The following is a 17,807-nucleotide window of genomic DNA, read 5'->3' on the forward strand; positions in this document are numbered from 1 at the left end:
AATGATGGTGTCTGTTAAGCGCTTACTATGGGCCAAGCACTCGGCCAATACCATCGTCATAATAATAATAATAATAATAATAATAATAATGGCATTTATTAAGTGCTTACTATGTGCAAAGCACTGCTCTAAGCGCTGGGGAGGTTACAAGGTGATCAGGTTGTCCCACGGGGGGCTCACAGTCTTTCATCCCCATCTTACAGATGAGGGAACTGAGGCCCAGAGAAGTGAAGTGACTTGCCCAAAGTCACACAGCTGACACTTGGCAGAGCCGGTGTTATTATTATTATTATTAACCTTGTGTCTAGCCCGGCGCTCAGTACAGTGCTCTGCGCACGGTAGGCGCTCAGGGAATACGATTGAATGAATGCTTGGCCCAGAGTGATCGCTTAATAATAATGATGGTATCTGTTAAGCGCTTACTATGTGCCAAGTACTTGGCCAATACCATCGTCATTATTATTATTATTATTATTATTATTATTATTATTATTATTATTATTATTAACCTTGTGTCTAGCCCGGCACTCAGTACAGTGCTCTGCGCACAGTAGGCGCTCAGTGAATACGATTGAGTGAACGCTTGGCCCAGAGTAATCGCTTAATAATAATGATGGTATCTGTTACGTGCTTACTATGTGCCAAGCACTTGGCCAATGCCATCGTCATTATTATTATTATTATTAACCTTGTGTCTAGCCCGGCGCTCAGTACAGTGCTCTGCGCACAGTAGGCGCTCAGGGAATACGATTGAGTGAATGCTTGGCCCAGAGTAATTGCTTAATAATAATGATGGTATCTGTTAAGCGCTTACTATGTGCCAAGCACTTGGCCAATACCATCGTCATTATTGTTATTATTATTAACCTTGTGTCTAGCCCGGCACTCAGTACAGTGCTCTGCGCACAGTAGACGCTCAGGGAATACGATTGAATGAATACTTGGCCCAGAGTAATCGCTTAATAATAATGATGGTATCTGTTAAGCGCTAACTATGTGCCAAGCACTAGGCCAATACCATCGTCATTATTATTATTATTATTGTTAACCTTGTGTCTAGCCCGGCGCTCAATACAGTGCTCTGCGCACAGTAGGCGCTCAGGGAATACGATTGAATGAATGCTTGGCCCAGAGTAATCGCTTAATAATAATGATGGTATCTGTTAAGCGCTTACTATGTGCCAAGCACTTGGCCAATACCATCGTCATTATTATTATTATTATTATTATTATTATTATTATTATTATTATTATTAACCTTGTGTCTAGCCCGGCGCTCAGTACAGTGCTCTGCACACAGTAGGCGCTCAGGGAATACGATTGAGTGAATGCTTGGCCCAGAGTAATCGCTTAATAATAATGATGGTATCTGTTAAGCGCTTACTATGTGCCAAGCACTTGGCCAATACCATCGTCATTATTATTATTATTATTATTATTATTATTATTATTATTACCTACTTAATATAGTCCCCCTCCCCGGTTCTGAAGGTTTGTGTCCGGGTCTGGGCTTAATAATAATAATGAGAAGCAGCATGGCTTGGTGAAAAGAGCCCGGGCTTGGGAGTCGGAGGTCATGGGTTCGAATCACGGCTCCGCCACTTGTCAGCTGTGTGACCTTGGGCAAGCCACTTAACTTCTCTGGGCCTCAGTGACCTCATCTGTAAAATGGGGATCAAGACTGTGAGCCCCCCCGAGGGACAACCTGATCACCCTGTAACCTCCCCAGCACTTAGAACAATGCTTTGCACATAGTAAGCCCTTAATAAATGCCATCATCACTACTATTACGTAGGAGACCGCGCCTTTTCAACGACTATTATCGCTTCGGTGGCCAGCTCGTTCGTAATTAGAATTTAACTTGTAAAATCAAGTTAAATTTTGTTTTCCAGATTGTGTGCACCTTGAGGGAATTTAACAGATACAGGCAGTACCTGACCAGCCTCAAGTTGGACTTTGAAAGAAACTATATCCGAGAGCAAGTAAGTCAGTGAAGCATTTCCGTTCATTTTATCCCCGGGGTCCAAAAGAAAGAGCATGGAAGACGCCTCTGCCCTGAGAGTATTGATCAATCATTCAATGAGTGGTATTTAATAATAATATAATAATAATAATAACGGCATTTGTTAAGCGCTTACTATGTATTGAGCACTTCCCGGGTGCTCGATACGTCTCCCCGCTTCTAGACCGCGAGCCCGTTGTTGGGGAGAGATTGTCTCTATTTGTTGCCGAATTTTACTTGTCCATATCTATTCTATTTATTTCATTTTGTTAGTATGTTTGGTTTTGTTCTCTGTCTCCCCCTTTTAGACTGTGAGCCCACTGCTGGGTAGGGACTGTCTCTATATGTTGCCAACTTGTACTTCCCAAGCGCTTAGTACAGTGCTCTGCACACAGTAAGCGCTCAATAAATACGATTGATGATGATGATGATGAATTACACTTTCCAAGCTCTTGGGCCGGTGCTCTGCACACAGTAAGCGCTCAATAAATACGATCGAATGACTGTGCGCAGAGCACTGAACTAAGAGCTTGGGAGGGGACAACAGAACAATATACTGACGCTTTCCCTGCTCACAAGGAGCTGACAGTCTAGAGGGGGCCACAGAGGCTAATAGAAATACATAAATTAGATATAATAAATGAATTACAGATGTGATTGGTAAATTACAAATTATATATGTGTATATATATACACACACAAAATAATTCTATCAAAAGCCTGGTCACAGTCTAAGAGATGAGGAGAGACGGAAGCTTAGCTGCTGCGAGATTCATTCACTCATTCATTCAGTCGTATTTATTGAGCGCTTACTGTGTGCAGAGCACTGTACTAAGCGCTTGGGAAGTACAAGTTGGCAACATCTAGAGACGTTCCCTACCCAACAGCGGGCTCACAGTCTAGAAGATGAGATGAGAGAGATGAGAGACCTCCACTTATTCCAAACTGTAAGATGTCCCCTAGATCGTAAACGTCTCGCGGACCAGGAACACGTTCTGTTGTCCTCCCCGAAGCGTTCAGCACAGTGCTCCGCGCACAGCGCTCAATAACGATCGAATGGATGAATGAATACCCACCTCAGCCCTTAGTACCCTGCTTGACACATAATAATAGTAATGATGGTATTTGTTAATACCAGAGAAGCAGCGTGGCTCAGTGGAAGGAGCACAGGCTCGGGAGCCAGAGGTCATGGGTTCTAATCCCGGCTCCGCCGCTCGTCCGCTGGGTGACTTTGGGCAAGTCACTTCACTTCTCTGGGCCTCAGCGAGCTCATCCGTAAAATGGGGATTAAGACTGTGAGCCCCACGTGGGACAACTTGATCACCTTGTATCCCCCCCCGCGCTTAGAATAGTGCTTTGCACCTAGTAAGCACTTAACAAACGCCATTATTATTATTATTATTAAGCGTAGAATATGTGCCAAGCACTGTTCTAAGCACAGGGGTGCTTAACAAATATTATCACAATTATTATCATATTATTATATTATACAATGAAATAATATTACATACTATATTATCATACAATACAATATAATACAATACAATATAATATAATATAATATTGTATTATTATATTATATTGTATTGTATTGTGTTATATTATATTATATTAATTATATTATTAAACAATTATTATTTAGAAGGAGTGTACAGTCTGGACCTCCCTCCCGCTTAAGACTGTGAGCCCCCCGCATGGGCTAGGAACCACATCCCACCCAACAATCCCATCCAGGCCGTAGTGCTCAGCACAGCGCTGGGCACCTAGGAGAAGCGCTTCATTCATTCAGTCATATTTATTGAGCACTTACTGTGTGGAGAGGACTATAGAACAGACACATTCCCTGCCCACACCGAGCTGACCGTCTAGAGGGGGAGATGGACGTGAATAGAAATCGGTTAACGGCAGATACGGACAGAAGTGCCGTGGGGCTGAAATCGTAGTTCTCAAAAAATCGTCCGCCGCCCTCTCCGGTGAGCGCCCAGCGCCCTGCACACAGTAAGCGCTCAGTAAATACGAATGAACGTAAGGAGCCCGTCCCGCCGTCTTTCAGAAATTACTGGAGAAACAAGTGAGGCAGCTCCAGGAGACGAGCGAGGTCCCGGAAGACACGGACGCAGCCCAGTTCCGCAGCTGGTTGGTGCAGGAAGGAGCTCAATGTATCCAGAATCAGGAGCGTTTAATAAGACACAGGTGAGAGATGGCACGGGGTGGTCGACCTGGAGGCCGGGAGAGGGAAGAAGTTGGCACGTGCCCTGGGAGGGAAAACCGAGGAGAAGCCGAGGAAAGGATAATAAATAATGATGGCATTTGTTAAGCGCTTACTCTGTGCCAAGCACTGTTCTAAGCACTGGGGGGGGGGGGGGGGGGGATACAGGGTGATCAGGTTGTCCCCCGTGAGGCTCGCAGTCTTCATCCCCATTTTGCAGATGAAGTCACTGAGGCTCAGAGAAGTGAAGTGACTTGCCCAAGATCACACAGCAGACGTGGGGGAGTCGGGATTAGAACCCTTGACCTCTGACTCCCAAGCCCGGGCTCTTTCCACCGAGCCACGCTGCCTCTAATAATAACGATAATAATGACTCTGGTGTTCGTTAGGCGCTTACTATGTGCCAAGCACTGTTCTAAGCGCTGGGGTAGATCCAAGTTAACCAGATCGTCCCATGTGGCGCTCGCAGTCTTCATCCCCATTTTGCAGATGAGGTCACTGAGGCTCAGAGAACTGAAGTGACTTGCCCAAGATCACACAGCAAACATATGGGGGAGTCAGTCTTTTAGACTGTGAGCCCACTGTTGGGTAGGGACTGTCTCTATATGTTGCCAATTTGTACTTCCCAAGCGCTTAGTACAGTGCTCTGCACATAGTAAGCGCTCAATAAATACGATTGATGATGATGTCAGGATTAGAACCCTTGACCTCTGACTCCCAAGCCCGGGCTTTTTCCACCGAGCCACGCTGCTTCTAATAATAACGATAATAACAACTCTGGTGTGCATTAGGCGCTTACTATGTGTCAAGCACTGTTCTAAGCGCTGGGGTAGATCCAAGTTAACCAGATCGTCCCATGTGGCGCTCGCAGTCTTCATCCCCATTTTCCAGATGTGGTCCCGGAGGCACAGAGAAGTTAATTCAGGTTGGACACCTGTCCCACGTGGGGTTTGGCTTAGAGGTTAGAGCCCGGGCCCGGGAGTCAGAAGGGCGTGAGTTCGAATCCCGGCTCCGCCACTTGTCGGCTGTGGGATCTTGGGCCAGTCACTTCACTTCTCCGGGCCTCAGTGACCTCATCTGGAAAATGGGAATGGAGACCGTGAGCCCCACGTGGGACAGGGACTGCGTCCAACCCGATCTGCTTGTTATCCATCCCAGCGCTTAGTACGGTGCCCGGCCCATAGTTAAGCGCTTAGCAAATACCGTAAAAATAATAGTAATCTGTAAAATTATTATTTTTATGATTATCAAGTGCCGTCAAGTCGTTTGCGATTCAAATCGACTCTAGGATCTGTTTTCTCCAGAATGTCCTCTTTTCTAACGGTTCTTCCGTTATGGTTGTTAGGGTCTCTAGCCGTCTAGCTGCCGTCGTCTGCCTCGTCCATGTTTTCCCCGGACTTTTCCTAGCATTAGCGTCTTCTCCAGAGAATTAGTCTTCCCGATGATGCGTCCAAAATATCCTAATCTAAGTCAAATCATTTGGCCTTCCAAAGACCACTTTGGCTTACTTTGCTCCAAAATCCATTTGTCTGTCTTTCGGGCAGTCCCTGCTATTTGCAACAATCAATCAATCGTATTTATTGAGCACTTACTGTGTGCAGAGCACTGTACTAAGCGCTTGGGAAGTACAAGTTGGCAACAAAGCAACACCTTTTCCAACATCTCATTTCCAAAGAATCGATGCGCTTTCCATCCTGTTTTTTCACCGTCCAGCTTTCAGATCCGCACTTTGTTACCGGAAATACCGTAGAACTGACGATTTGTATTTTTGTGGCATTTGTTACATCGGCACGTTTCATGACTTTTTTCCGTGCTCTTCATAGCAAGTCTTCCTAACATTCATCTTTGACGTATTTCTTGACTACTAGTTCCTTTATTATTGATTATCAATCTCAGGAGAGAAACACTGTCCACTATTTCAGTCTTCTCTCCGTCCACTACAAATGGGTTAAATGGGGATTATTATTAATAGTAACGATAACAACAATAATAGTAATTGTGGTATTTATAAGCACTTACTGTGTGCCAAGCACTGTTCTAAACCCTGGGGTAGATACAAAGTAATGAGGTTGGGCACAGTCCCTGTCCCACATGGGGCTCCCAGGCTTCAGCCCCAACAGTGCTTTGCACATAGTAAGCGCTTAACAAATACCATCATTAATATTATGAGGAAACTGAGGCCCAGAGAAGTGAAATGACTCACCGAAGGTCACACAGCAGACAAGCGGCAGAGCTGGGATTAGAACCTAGGTCCTCTGAATCCCAGGGCTCTTTCCCCTAGGTCTGAGGGTGGCCTATCAATATGTTCCTCAAAGCAATTTTAAGAACTAGCCACCGACAGAAAAGCAGCCTGGCTTAGTGGAAAGAGCCCGGCCCGGGAGCCACAGGAGCTGGGTTCTAATCCTGGCTCCTCCCCTTATCCGCTGGGTGAACTCAGGCCAGTCACTTTGGCTTCTCTGGGCCCCATCTGCTAAATGGGGATTCAATACCTGTCCTCTTCCCTATTCAGACTGTGAGCCCTAAGTGGAATCCGATTATCGTGACTCTACCCCAGCTCTTAGTACAGTGCTTGGCACATAGTAAGTGCTTAACAAATAGTATTGTACATCATCTCACGGTTTTCCTACTACGTCCCAGCCCAAACACGCCAACCTTCTCGCTGTCCCTCCACCTCATCTATCTCGCCGCCGACCTCTCGCCCACGTCCCGCCTCTGGCCCGGAATGCCCTCCCTCCACAAATCCCACAGACAATGGCTCTCCCTCTCTTCCAAGCCTTATTGAAGGCCCATCTCCTCCAAGAGGCCTTCCCTGACTAAGCCTTTCTTTCTTCTTCTCACACTCCCTTCTGCGTCACCCTGACTTTCTCCCTTCAATTCACCTCCGCCCCCAGCCCCACACCACTCACGTGCAGATGCATCAGGTGTTGATTTCTATTAATGTCCACCTCCTCCTCCAGACCGTAAGCTCCCTGTGGGCAGGGAAAGCATCTACCACCTCTGTGATATCGTTATATTGTCCTCTCCCCAGTGCCTAGTCCAGTGCTCTGTACTCCGTAACCGCTCAGAAAGTACGACCGCTCGATCGATTGGTAATGAAGACGATCGGATAAGAAGAGACCCTCTGGAATAACTGACTGTTTCTACTTTTACCTCAAGATATCTGGACATGATCAGCAGGGAACTGGAAAACCTGGAGCGGACCACGGAAGAGCAGTGTCTCCAGCAGCTGAACGAGGACGAGAAAAGACATCGGGAGCACACGAGGAGAAAACTCAGCCTTCGCCGAAAGATCGAAGAGGTGAGCTTGAACCTGGAGAATCAAGTCAGTCCTGACTAATGTTTCCAGGAGAAGGGGGAGGTTCACGGTGTCGGATTAGGATGAAGTAGAGACTGTTGGATTTGGCGAGAAGGAGCTCACTGGTGACCCCTGAGAGGGAGGTTTCTGTGGAGTGTACTTCCCAAGCGCTTAGTACAGTGCTCTGCACACAGTAAGCGCTCAATAAATACGATTGATTGATTGATTGAGTGAAGGGGGCGGAAGCCAGATCGGAGGGGGTCAAAGAGAGAATTGTAGGAGAGGAACTGAAGACAGCCGGTGTTGACGACTCGCTCAGGGAGTTTGGAGAGGAACGGTAGGAGAGGGATGGGGCCGTAACTGGAAGGAGCCGGATGGATTGGGAAGATTTTAGGGAGATCACATCCGATGATTTCAATTTTCTGACTAAAATAGGTGTCCAAGTCACTGGATTAGTCTTTTAGACTGTGAGCCCACTGTTGGGTAGGGACTGTCTCTATATGTTGCCAATTTGTACTTCCCAAGCGCTTAGTACAGTGCTCTGCACATAGTAAGCGCTCAATAAATACGATTGATGATGATGGATTAAGTGCTTGGGAGTGAGAATGAAAACTAACTAGAGACTTTCCCCAAATCAGTGTCTCTTGCAGCTCACTCCCTGAGATGCCCGGCATCCTGAAATTCCCCAGCAGGCTGCTGATGTGTTTGAAAATCAGAGGCGATTTAGGATTGGGCTGCCTCCAACTCGTTATAGAAATTGGCTGCAGGTTACAGTTCTAATCCCGGCTCCGCCGCTTGTCTGCTGTGTGACCTTGGGCAAGTCACTTCACTTCTCTGGGCCTCAGTTACCTCATCTGGAAAATGGGGATGGAGACTGTGAGCCCCATGTGGGACACCGTGATGACCTTGTATCTACCCCAGCGCTTAGAACAGTGCCTGGCACATAGTAAGCGCTTAATAAATACCGTAATTATTAGTATTATTATTATTACAGCAAAAACTCACCCGCTTAAATAAATCAGGAGAAACATTGGCCAGCTGGCCAAAAGCAGCTGGGCCTGGGACTCAGAAGGTCCTGGGTTCTCATCCCGCTCTGCCACTTGTCGGCTGTGTGACCTTAGGGAAGTCACTTCATTTCTCTGGGCCTCAGTGACCTCATCTGGAAAATGGGGTTAAAGATTGGGAGCCCCACATGGGACAGGGAGCATAACATGGCTCAGTGGAAAGAGCCCGGGCTTTGGAGTCAGAGGTCACGGATTCCAATCCCGGCTCCACCACATGTCTGCTATGTGACCTTGGGCAAGTCACCTCACTTCTCTGAGCCTCAGTTACCTCATCCGTAAAATGGGGATGAAGACTGTGAGCCCCACGTGGGACAACTTGATCACCTTGTATCCCCCCCAGTGCTTAGAACAGTGCTTTGCACATAGTAAGCGCTTAACAAATGCCATCATTATTATTATTATTATTATGTCCAACCTGACTGGCTTGTGACTCCCCTATCGCTTAGTACAGTGCCTAACATATAGTAAGTGAGTACCTAACGTACCATAAAAAAAACACCGCGAGCCTTATGTGGGACATAGACTGTGTTCAACCTCATTACCTTTTTTTTTTTTTGTCTAACGGCACTTGTGAAGCGCTTACTATGTGCCAAGCACTATTCTAAGCACTGGGGTAGATACAAGATAATCAGATCGGACACAGTCCCCGTTCCACATGGGGCTGACATTCTTAACCCCCCATTTTACAGATGAGATATCTGACGCCCAGAGAAATTGAGACTTAGCCAAGGTCACGCAGCAGACAAGTGTCTTGTATTTACCCCAGCACTCAGTATATTGCCTGGCATATAGTAAGCACTTAACAGTATAGGGGCTTATACTAGGGGCTTATAGTAAGCCCCTTCCTTCCTCTCCCCCTCGTCCCCCTCTCCATCCCCCCCATTTTACCTCCTTCCCTTCCCCACAGCACCTGTATATATGTATATATGTTTGTACATATTTATTACTCTATTTATTCATTTATTTATTTTACTTGTACCTATCCTATTTATTTTATTTTGTTAGTGTGTTTGGTTTTGTTCTCTGTCTCCCCCTTCTAGACTGTGAGCCCACTGTTGGGTAGGGACTGTCTCTATATGTTGCCAGCTTGTACTTCCCAAGCGCTTAGTCCAGTGCTCTGCACACAGTAAGCGCTCAATAAATACGATTGATTGATTGATTAACAAATACCATTTTTTTCTTTAAAGCATCTGTCATTCCACAGTTGGGTGCCAAATTTTTCTCTCCTTAGGAATGGAAGACCAAAGAAATGTTACTTCTGGCCAAAATTGGAGAAGAAGTCAAGAGAGAAGCTAGAGTAGAGGAACTGCGAAAGAAAAGCCGAGAAGAGAAGGATAGAAAGGTACAGAGAGAATTCTCCTCCCATCTGTTCTCCTCCCCAAGTCATCATTATTACTGTGTACTAAGCGCTGGGGTAGATATAAGTAGATATATGTAGATATAAGCGTGGTTTAGCGGAATGAGCCCGGGCTTGGGAGAAGGAGGACGTGGGTTCTAGTCCCGGCTCTGCCACTTGTCAGCTGTGTGACCTTGGGCAAGTCACTTGACTTCTCTGTGCCTCAGTTCCCTCATCTGTAAAATGGGGATGGAGACCGTGAGCCCCACGTGGGACAACCTGATGACCTTGTGTCTACCCCAGTGCTTAGAACAGTGCTTGGCACATAGCAAGTGCTTAACAAATGCCATCATCATTATTATTATATAAAATCATCAGGTCTCTCAAGGGGCTCCCACTCTAGGAGGGAGGATGGTATCCAATCCCCATTTTACAGATGAGGGAACTGAGGCCCAGAGACGTGAAGTGACTCACCCGAGGTCACACAGCGGGCGAGGTGGCTGAGCTGGAACTGGACCCCTCGTCCTTCCGACTCCCGGGCCCGGGCTCTAGCCGCCAGGCCGCACGGCCTCTCACGCTGTGGGCATCTGGTCCTTGGGGCGAGAAGATGATGGCCTTGCCGGGACGGAGGCTTGGAGAGGGGGGCTCAACAAAGGGGTCGTCTGAGGGCATGAAGCGGGAGGGCATTCACTGAGCGCCGACCACTGGACTAAGCGCTTGGGAGAGGACAGTGTAACAGGGTTGGTAGATAATAATAATATTAATAATAATAACGGCATTTATTAAGCGCTTACTATGTGCAAGGCACTGTTCTAAGCGCTGGGGAGGTTACAAGGTGAGCAAGTTGTCCCTCGGGGGGGTGGGGGGGGCTCAGAGTCTTCATCCCCATTTTATAGATGAGGTAACTGAGGCACAGAGAAGTGAAGTGACTTGCCCAAAGTCACACAGCTGACAATTGGCGGAGCCAGGGTTTGAACCCATGACCTCTGACTCCAAAGCCTGGGCTCTTTCCACTGAGCCATGCTGCTTCTCTGGGCTGACTGGGTCCTAAGCTGAGGCTTCTCCGGACCTCAGTTCCCTAACCTGTAAAATGGGGATGAAGACTGTGAGCCCCATATGGGACACGGACTGTGTCCAACCTAACTTGTCTATCTAACCCAGCGCTTGGTACAGTGTCTCCTGGCACGTAGTAAGCGCTTCACAAATACCATTAAAATAAAAAACCAGCCTCATGGATCTCAAGGGGCAGGAGGATTGGGGACTGTACGGAAGCAGGGGGGCAGCGGGGAGACTCACTGATATGATGATATGATATGATATGATATGATAGATGTGATCCCTGCCCACGGTCACTGTCATTTATGAGTGTTACTGCGTGCAGAGCAAATTATGATATGAACAGTTGTCTTTTGACCTCGAAAGTTATACTACCGAACGTTAGTTCACCTGCGGGTGCCTGTTGTTATGCGTGAGACAGTCCCCTTGTTGTTATAATAATAATAATAATAATAATAATAGCATTTATTAAGCGCTTACTATGTGCAAAGCACTGTTCTAAGCGCTGGGGAGTTACAAGGTGATCAGGTTATCCCACGGGGGGCTCACAGTCTTAATCCCCATTTTCCAGATGAGGTAACTGAGGCCCAGAGAAGTGAAGTGACTCGCCCAAAGTCACACAGCTGGCAATTGGCGGAGCCGGGATTTGAACCCACGACCTCTGACTCCAAAGCCCGGGCTCTTTCCACTGAGCCACACTGCTTCTTGTTGTGTTGCAGTGTTTAATGTTGACAGCCCCCGTCGCCGTTTTCTCTTTCGCCGCCTCCTCTCTCTTTTGGAGCGAAGCTTTGGTTCAAATGGAAACTTGTCGCTCAGGAGGACTGGCTCACCGTGACTTTCCACAAGAGCAGTGTGGCCTAATGGTTAGAACCCGGGCCTGGGATTCAGAATCAATCAATCAATCAATCGTATTTACTGAGCGCTTACTGTGTGCAGAGCACTGTACTAAGCGCTTGGGAAGTACAAGTTGGCAACATATAGAGACGGTCCCTACCCTACAGCGGGCTCACAGTCTAGAAGGGGGAGGCGGAGAACAAAACCAAACATATTAACAAAATAAAATAAATAGAATAGATCTGTACAAGTAAAATAAATAAATAGAGTAATAAATCCGTACAAACATATATACATATATGCAGGTGCTGTGGGGAAGGGAAGGAGGTAAGGCTGGGGGGATGGAGAGTGGGAGGAGGGGGAGAGGAAGGAGGGGGCTCAGTCTGGGAAGGCCTCCTGGAGGAGGTGAGCTCTCAATAGGGCCTTGAAGGGAGGAAGAGAAGGACCTGGGTTCTCATCCCGGCTCTGCCGCTCGTCCGCTGGGTGACCTCGGACGAGTCATTTCACTCTTCTGGGCCTCTGTCCCCTCGTCTGTCAAATGGGGATTGAGAATGTGAGCCCCACGTGGGACAACGTGATCATCTTGTATCCCCCCTAGCGCTTAGAACAGTGCTTTGTACATAGTAAGCGCTTAACAAGTACCATAGTTATTAAAGCTCAGGACCAGCAATGTCACCCCGTGGCTCAGTGGAAAGAGCCCGGGCTTTGGAGTTACAGGTCATGGGTTCAAATCCTGGCTCTGCCAGTTGTCAGCTGTGTGACTTCGGGCAAGTCACTTCACTTCTCTGGGCCTCAGTGACCTCATCTGTAAAATGGAGATTAAGACTGCGAGCCCCCCGTGGAACAACCTGATCACCTTGTAACCTCCCCAGCACTTAGAACAGTGCTTTGCACATAGTAAGCGTTTAATAAATGCCATTATTATTATTATTATTATTATTATTATTATTACCTGGTTTGAGAAATGATCTCACCCATCAAAATGGGATGTTTTACATTGATAATTTTCGTTTCGTAGAAGCAAGCTCTTCTAGAGAGGAAAATGGTGTATCACTTACAAAAATTACAAGGACATGATAGCAGACGAGAAGAGAAGAGGAGAAGTACACTGGAAAGCAAAGGACTAGATGGTTTGGCGTTGGAAACTGAAGACATCGAAAAGCAAGGTACTGAGGGGCAAGAGAGGATTGGGTTCTCAAAAAGCAGATTTCTTGTCCTCCTGTTCACCGTTGTTTGTGGATTTGCACCCTTTATTCACTCCTCCCTCAGCCCCACAGCACTTATGTCCAGATCCGTAATACATTTATTCCTACTAATGTCTGTCTCCCCCTCTATAATAATAATAATGGCATTTATTAAGCGCTTACTATGTGCAAAACACTGTTCTAAGTGCTGGGGAGGTTATGAGGTGATCAGGTTGTCCCACAGGGGGGCTCACAGTCTTCATCCCCATTTTACAGATGAGGTAACTGGGGCCCAGAGAAGTTAAGTGACTTCAATCAATCAATCGTATTTATTGAGTGCTTACTGTATGCAGAGCACTGTACTAAGCGCTTGGGAAGTACAAGTTGGCAACACATAGAGACGGTCCCTACCCAACAGTGGGCTCACAGTCTAGAAGGGGGTGACAGAGAACAAAACAGAACATATTAACAAAATAAAATAAATAGAATAGATATGTATAGGTAAAATAAATAAATAGAGTAATAAATACGTACAAACATATATACAGGTGCTTTGGGGGAGGGAAGGAGGGAAGGCGAGAGGGATGGAGAGGGGGAGGAGGGGGAGAGGAAGGAGGGGGCTCAGTCTGGGAAGGCCTTCTGGAGGAGGTGAGCTCTCAGTAGGGCCTTGAAGGGAGGAAGAGAGCTAGCTTGGTGGATGGGCAGAGGGAGGGGGGGCATTCCAGGCCAGGGGGTGTATGGCGGATGTGTAGCGGGCCAAAAGCGAGTCAAATTGAGGAGCTGGATGTTCCCCAAAACTGCAGGTGCGAGATCCAATTTGTCTTCATAAAACCGAGTAACTAAGCAGAAGCCATCATGAGGCCAAAATAAAAGGGTTCTGCTGAAGCGGTAGCAAGCCGAGACTAGATGGCTCCATCTTCACCTGTATATATGTATACATGTCTGTACAGATTTATTACTCTATTTATTTATTTTACTTGTACATATCTATTCTATTTATTTTATTTTGTTAGTATGTTTGGTTTTGTTCTCTGTCTCCCCCTTTTAGACCGTGAGCCCGCTGTTGGGTAGGGACCGTCTCTATATGTTGCCAACTTGTACTTCCCAGGCGCTTAGTACAGCGCTCTGCACACAGTAAGCGCTCAATAAATACGATTGATTGACTGATTCATGCTCCTAAAGATGATTTTTTACTTTGTCATTGGCAGGCATTTCCTTAAAACGTTTGTCTGTGGGGTGTGATGAAACGAATCCAATAATCTGTTTTTAAAACCCAAGTCCTCCTCTAAACTCCTTGTGGGCAGGGGTCCCATCTACCAACTCTGTTGTAGTGTACCCTCCCGAGTGTTTTGGACGGGGCTCTCAACAAAGCAAGCGAGTGCTCAGTACATAGCAGAGATCAATAGCTAACCATCGATAGATAAGCAGTATGGCATGGGGACAGGGTACGGGCCTGGGAGGCAGAAGGTTTGCTGCCATTTGTCTGCTGCATGATCCTGGGCAACTCAAAAAGACTCGGATTAAGACACAAGGATTAAGACACAAAAAGGCACAAGGATTAATCAATCAACTGTATTTATTGAGCGCTTACTGTGTGCAGAGCACTGTACTAAGCGCTTGGGAAGTACAAGCTGGCATCGTAAAACAACATGATTAGATTAAGACTGTGAGCCCCCAGTGGGACAACCTGATCACCCTGTAACCTCCCCAGTGCTTAAAACAGTGCTTTGCACATAGTAAGCGCTTAATAAATGCCATTATTTTTATTATTATTATTATCTAGGTTCTCACCCCGGTTCTGCCTTCCCGGTTTCCCCCTTTTAGACTGTGAACCCACTGTTGGGTAGGGACTGTCTCTATATGTTGCCAACTTGTACTTCCCAAGCACTTAGTTGAATGCTCTGCACACAGTAAGCGCTCAATAAATACGATTGATTGATTGATTGATTCACGCCTCCTAAAGATGATTTCTTACTTTGTCATTGGCAGGCATTTCCTTAAAACGTTTGTCTGTGGGGTGTGATGAGACCAATCCGATAATCTGTTTTTAACGCCCAACTCCTCCTCTAAACTCCCTGTGGGCAGGGGGTCCCATCTACCAACCGTGGGGCTCTCCACAAAGCAAGCGAGCTCTCAGTACATAGCAGAGATCAACGGATAACCATCGATAGATAAGCAGTATGGCATGGGGACAGGGCACGGGCCTGGGAGTCACAAGGTTTGCTGCCATTTGTCTGCTGCATGATCTTGGGCGACTCAAAAAGACTCGGATTAAGACACAAGAATTAAGACACAAAAAGACACAAGGATTAATCAATCAATCAATCATATTTATTGAGCGCTTACTGTGTGCAGAGCACTGTACTAAGCACTTGGGAAGTACAAGCTGGCAACATAAGATGACATAAGATTAGATTAAGACTGTGAGCCCCCAGTGGGACAACCTGATCACCCTGTAACCTCCCCAGCGCTTAAAACAGTGCTCTGCACATAGTAAGCACTTAATAAATGCCATTATTTTTATTATTATTATTATCTAGGTTCTCACCCCGGTTCTGCCTGCCCGGTTTCCCCCTTTTAGACTGTGAACCCACTGTTGGGTAGGGACTGTCTCTATATGTTGCCATTTTGTACTTCCCAAGTGCTTAGTACAGCGCTCTACACACAGTAAGTGCTCAATAAATACGATTGATTGATTGATTGATTCACGCCTCCTAAAGATGATTTCTTACTTTGTCATTGGCAGGCATTTCCTTAAAACATTTGTCTGTGGGGTGTGATGAAACCAATCCAATAATCTGTTTTTAAAACCCAAGTCCTCCTCTAAACTCCTTGTGGGCAGGGGTCCCATCTACCAACTCTTGTAGTGTACCCTCCCGAGCATTTTGGACGGGGCTCTCCACAAAGCAAGCGAGCGCTCAGTACATAGCAGAGATCAATAGCTAACCATCGATAGATAAGCAGTGTGGCATGGGGACAGGGCACGGGCCTGGGAGTCACAAGGTTTGCTGCCATTTGTCTGCTGCATGATCTTGGGCGACTCAAAAAGACCCGGATTAAGACACAAGAATTAAGACACAAAAAGACACAAGGATTAATCAATCAATCAATCATATTTATTAAGCGCTTACTGTGTGCGGAGCACTGTACTAAGCGCTTGGGAAGTACAAGCTGGCAACATAAGACGACATAAGATTAGATTAAGACTGTGAGCCCCCAGTGGGACAACCTGATCACCCTGTAACCTCCCCAGCACTTAAAACAGTGCTTTGCACATAGTAAGCGCTTAATAAATGCCATTATTTTTATTATTATTATTATCTAGGTTCTCACCCCGGTTCTGCCTGCCCGGTTTCCCCCTTTTAGACTGTGAGCCCACTGTTGGGTAGGGACTGTCTCTATATGTTGCCAATTTGTACTTCCCAAGCACTTAGTTGAGTGTTCTGCACACAGTAAGCGCTCAATAAATATGATTGATTGATTGATTGATTGATTCACACCTCCTAAAGATGATTTCTTACTTTGTCATTGGCATGCATTTCCTTCAAGCGTTTGTCTGTGGGGTGTGATGAAACCAATCCAATAATCTGTTTTTAAAACCCAAGTCCTCCTCTAAACTCCTTGTGGGCAGGGGTCCCATCTACCAACTCTGTTGTAGTGTACCCTCCCGAGCGTTTTGGACAGGGCTCTCCACAAAGCAAGCGAGCGCTCAGTACATAGCAGAGATCAATAGCTAACCATCGATAGATAAGCAGTATGGCATGGGGACAGGGCACGGGCCTGGGAGTCACAAGGTTTGCTGCCATTTGTCTGCTGCATGATCTTGGGTGACTCAAAAAGACTCGGATTAAGACACAAGGATTAAGACACAAAAAGACACAAGGATTAATCAATCAATCAATCAATCATATTTATTGAGCGCTTACTGTGTGCAGAGCACTGGACTAAGCACTTGGGAAGTACATGGGGGCAACATATGGAGACAGTCCCTACCCAACAGTGGGCTCACAGTCTAAAAGGGGGAGACGGAGAACAAAACCAAGCATACTAGCAAAATAAAATAAATAGAATAGATAGGTACAAGTAAAATAAATAAATAAATAGAGTAATAAATATGTACAAACATATCAATCAATCATTCAATTGTATTTATTGAGCGCTTACTGTGTGCAGAGCACTGGACTAAGTGCTTGGGAAGTACAAGTTGGCAACATATAGAGAAAGTCCCTACCCAACAGTTGGCTCACAGTCTAGAAGGGGGTGACAGAGAACAAAACAGAACATATTAACAAAATAAAATAAATAGAATAGATATGTACAAGTAAAATAAATAGAGTAATAAATATGTACAAACATATATACATATATACAGGTGCTGTGGGGGAGGGAAGGAGGTAAGGCGAGAGGGATGGAGAGGGGGAGGAGGGGGAGAGGAAGGAGGGGGCTGAGTGTGGGAAGGCCTCCTGGAGGAAGTGAGCTCTCAATAGGGCCTTGAAGGGAGGAAGAGAGCTAGCTTGGCGGATGGGCGGAGGGTGGGGGGCATTCCAGGCTATGGGGTGTACGACGGATGTGTAGCGGGCCAAAAGCGAGTCAAATTGAGGAGCTGGATGTTCCCCAATACTGCAGGTGCGAGATCCAATTTGTCTTCATAAAACCGAGTAACTAAGCAGAAGCCATCATGAGGCCAAAATTAAAGGGTTCTGCTGAAGCGGTAGCAAGCCGGGACTAGATGGCTACATCTTCTCCTGTATATATGTCTGTACATATTTATTACTGTATTTATTTTACTTGTACATATCTATTCTATTTATTTTATTTTGTTAGTAT

The 17,807-nt window shown here is 46.2% G+C and overlaps 1 protein-coding gene across 1 annotated transcript in view; it reads left to right on the plus strand.

Moving 5' to 3' along the window:
- The window catches only part of FSIP2 (fibrous sheath interacting protein 2), an 86,312-nt gene that overhangs the window by 5,876 nt on the left and 62,629 nt on the right, over positions 1-17,807 (plus strand). The window contains 5 exon segments of the mRNA XM_038748419.1: positions 1,893-1,982; positions 4,056-4,195; positions 7,368-7,509; positions 9,802-9,912; positions 12,815-12,962. Coding sequence (XP_038604347.1) covers positions 1,893-1,982; positions 4,056-4,195; positions 7,368-7,509; positions 9,802-9,912; positions 12,815-12,962 — 631 coding nt within the window.

The sequence above is a fragment of the Tachyglossus aculeatus genome, chromosome 6 (assembly GCF_015852505.1).
Source record: "Tachyglossus aculeatus isolate mTacAcu1 chromosome 6, mTacAcu1.pri, whole genome shotgun sequence".
Taxonomy (NCBI): domain Eukaryota; kingdom Metazoa; phylum Chordata; class Mammalia; order Monotremata; family Tachyglossidae; genus Tachyglossus; species Tachyglossus aculeatus.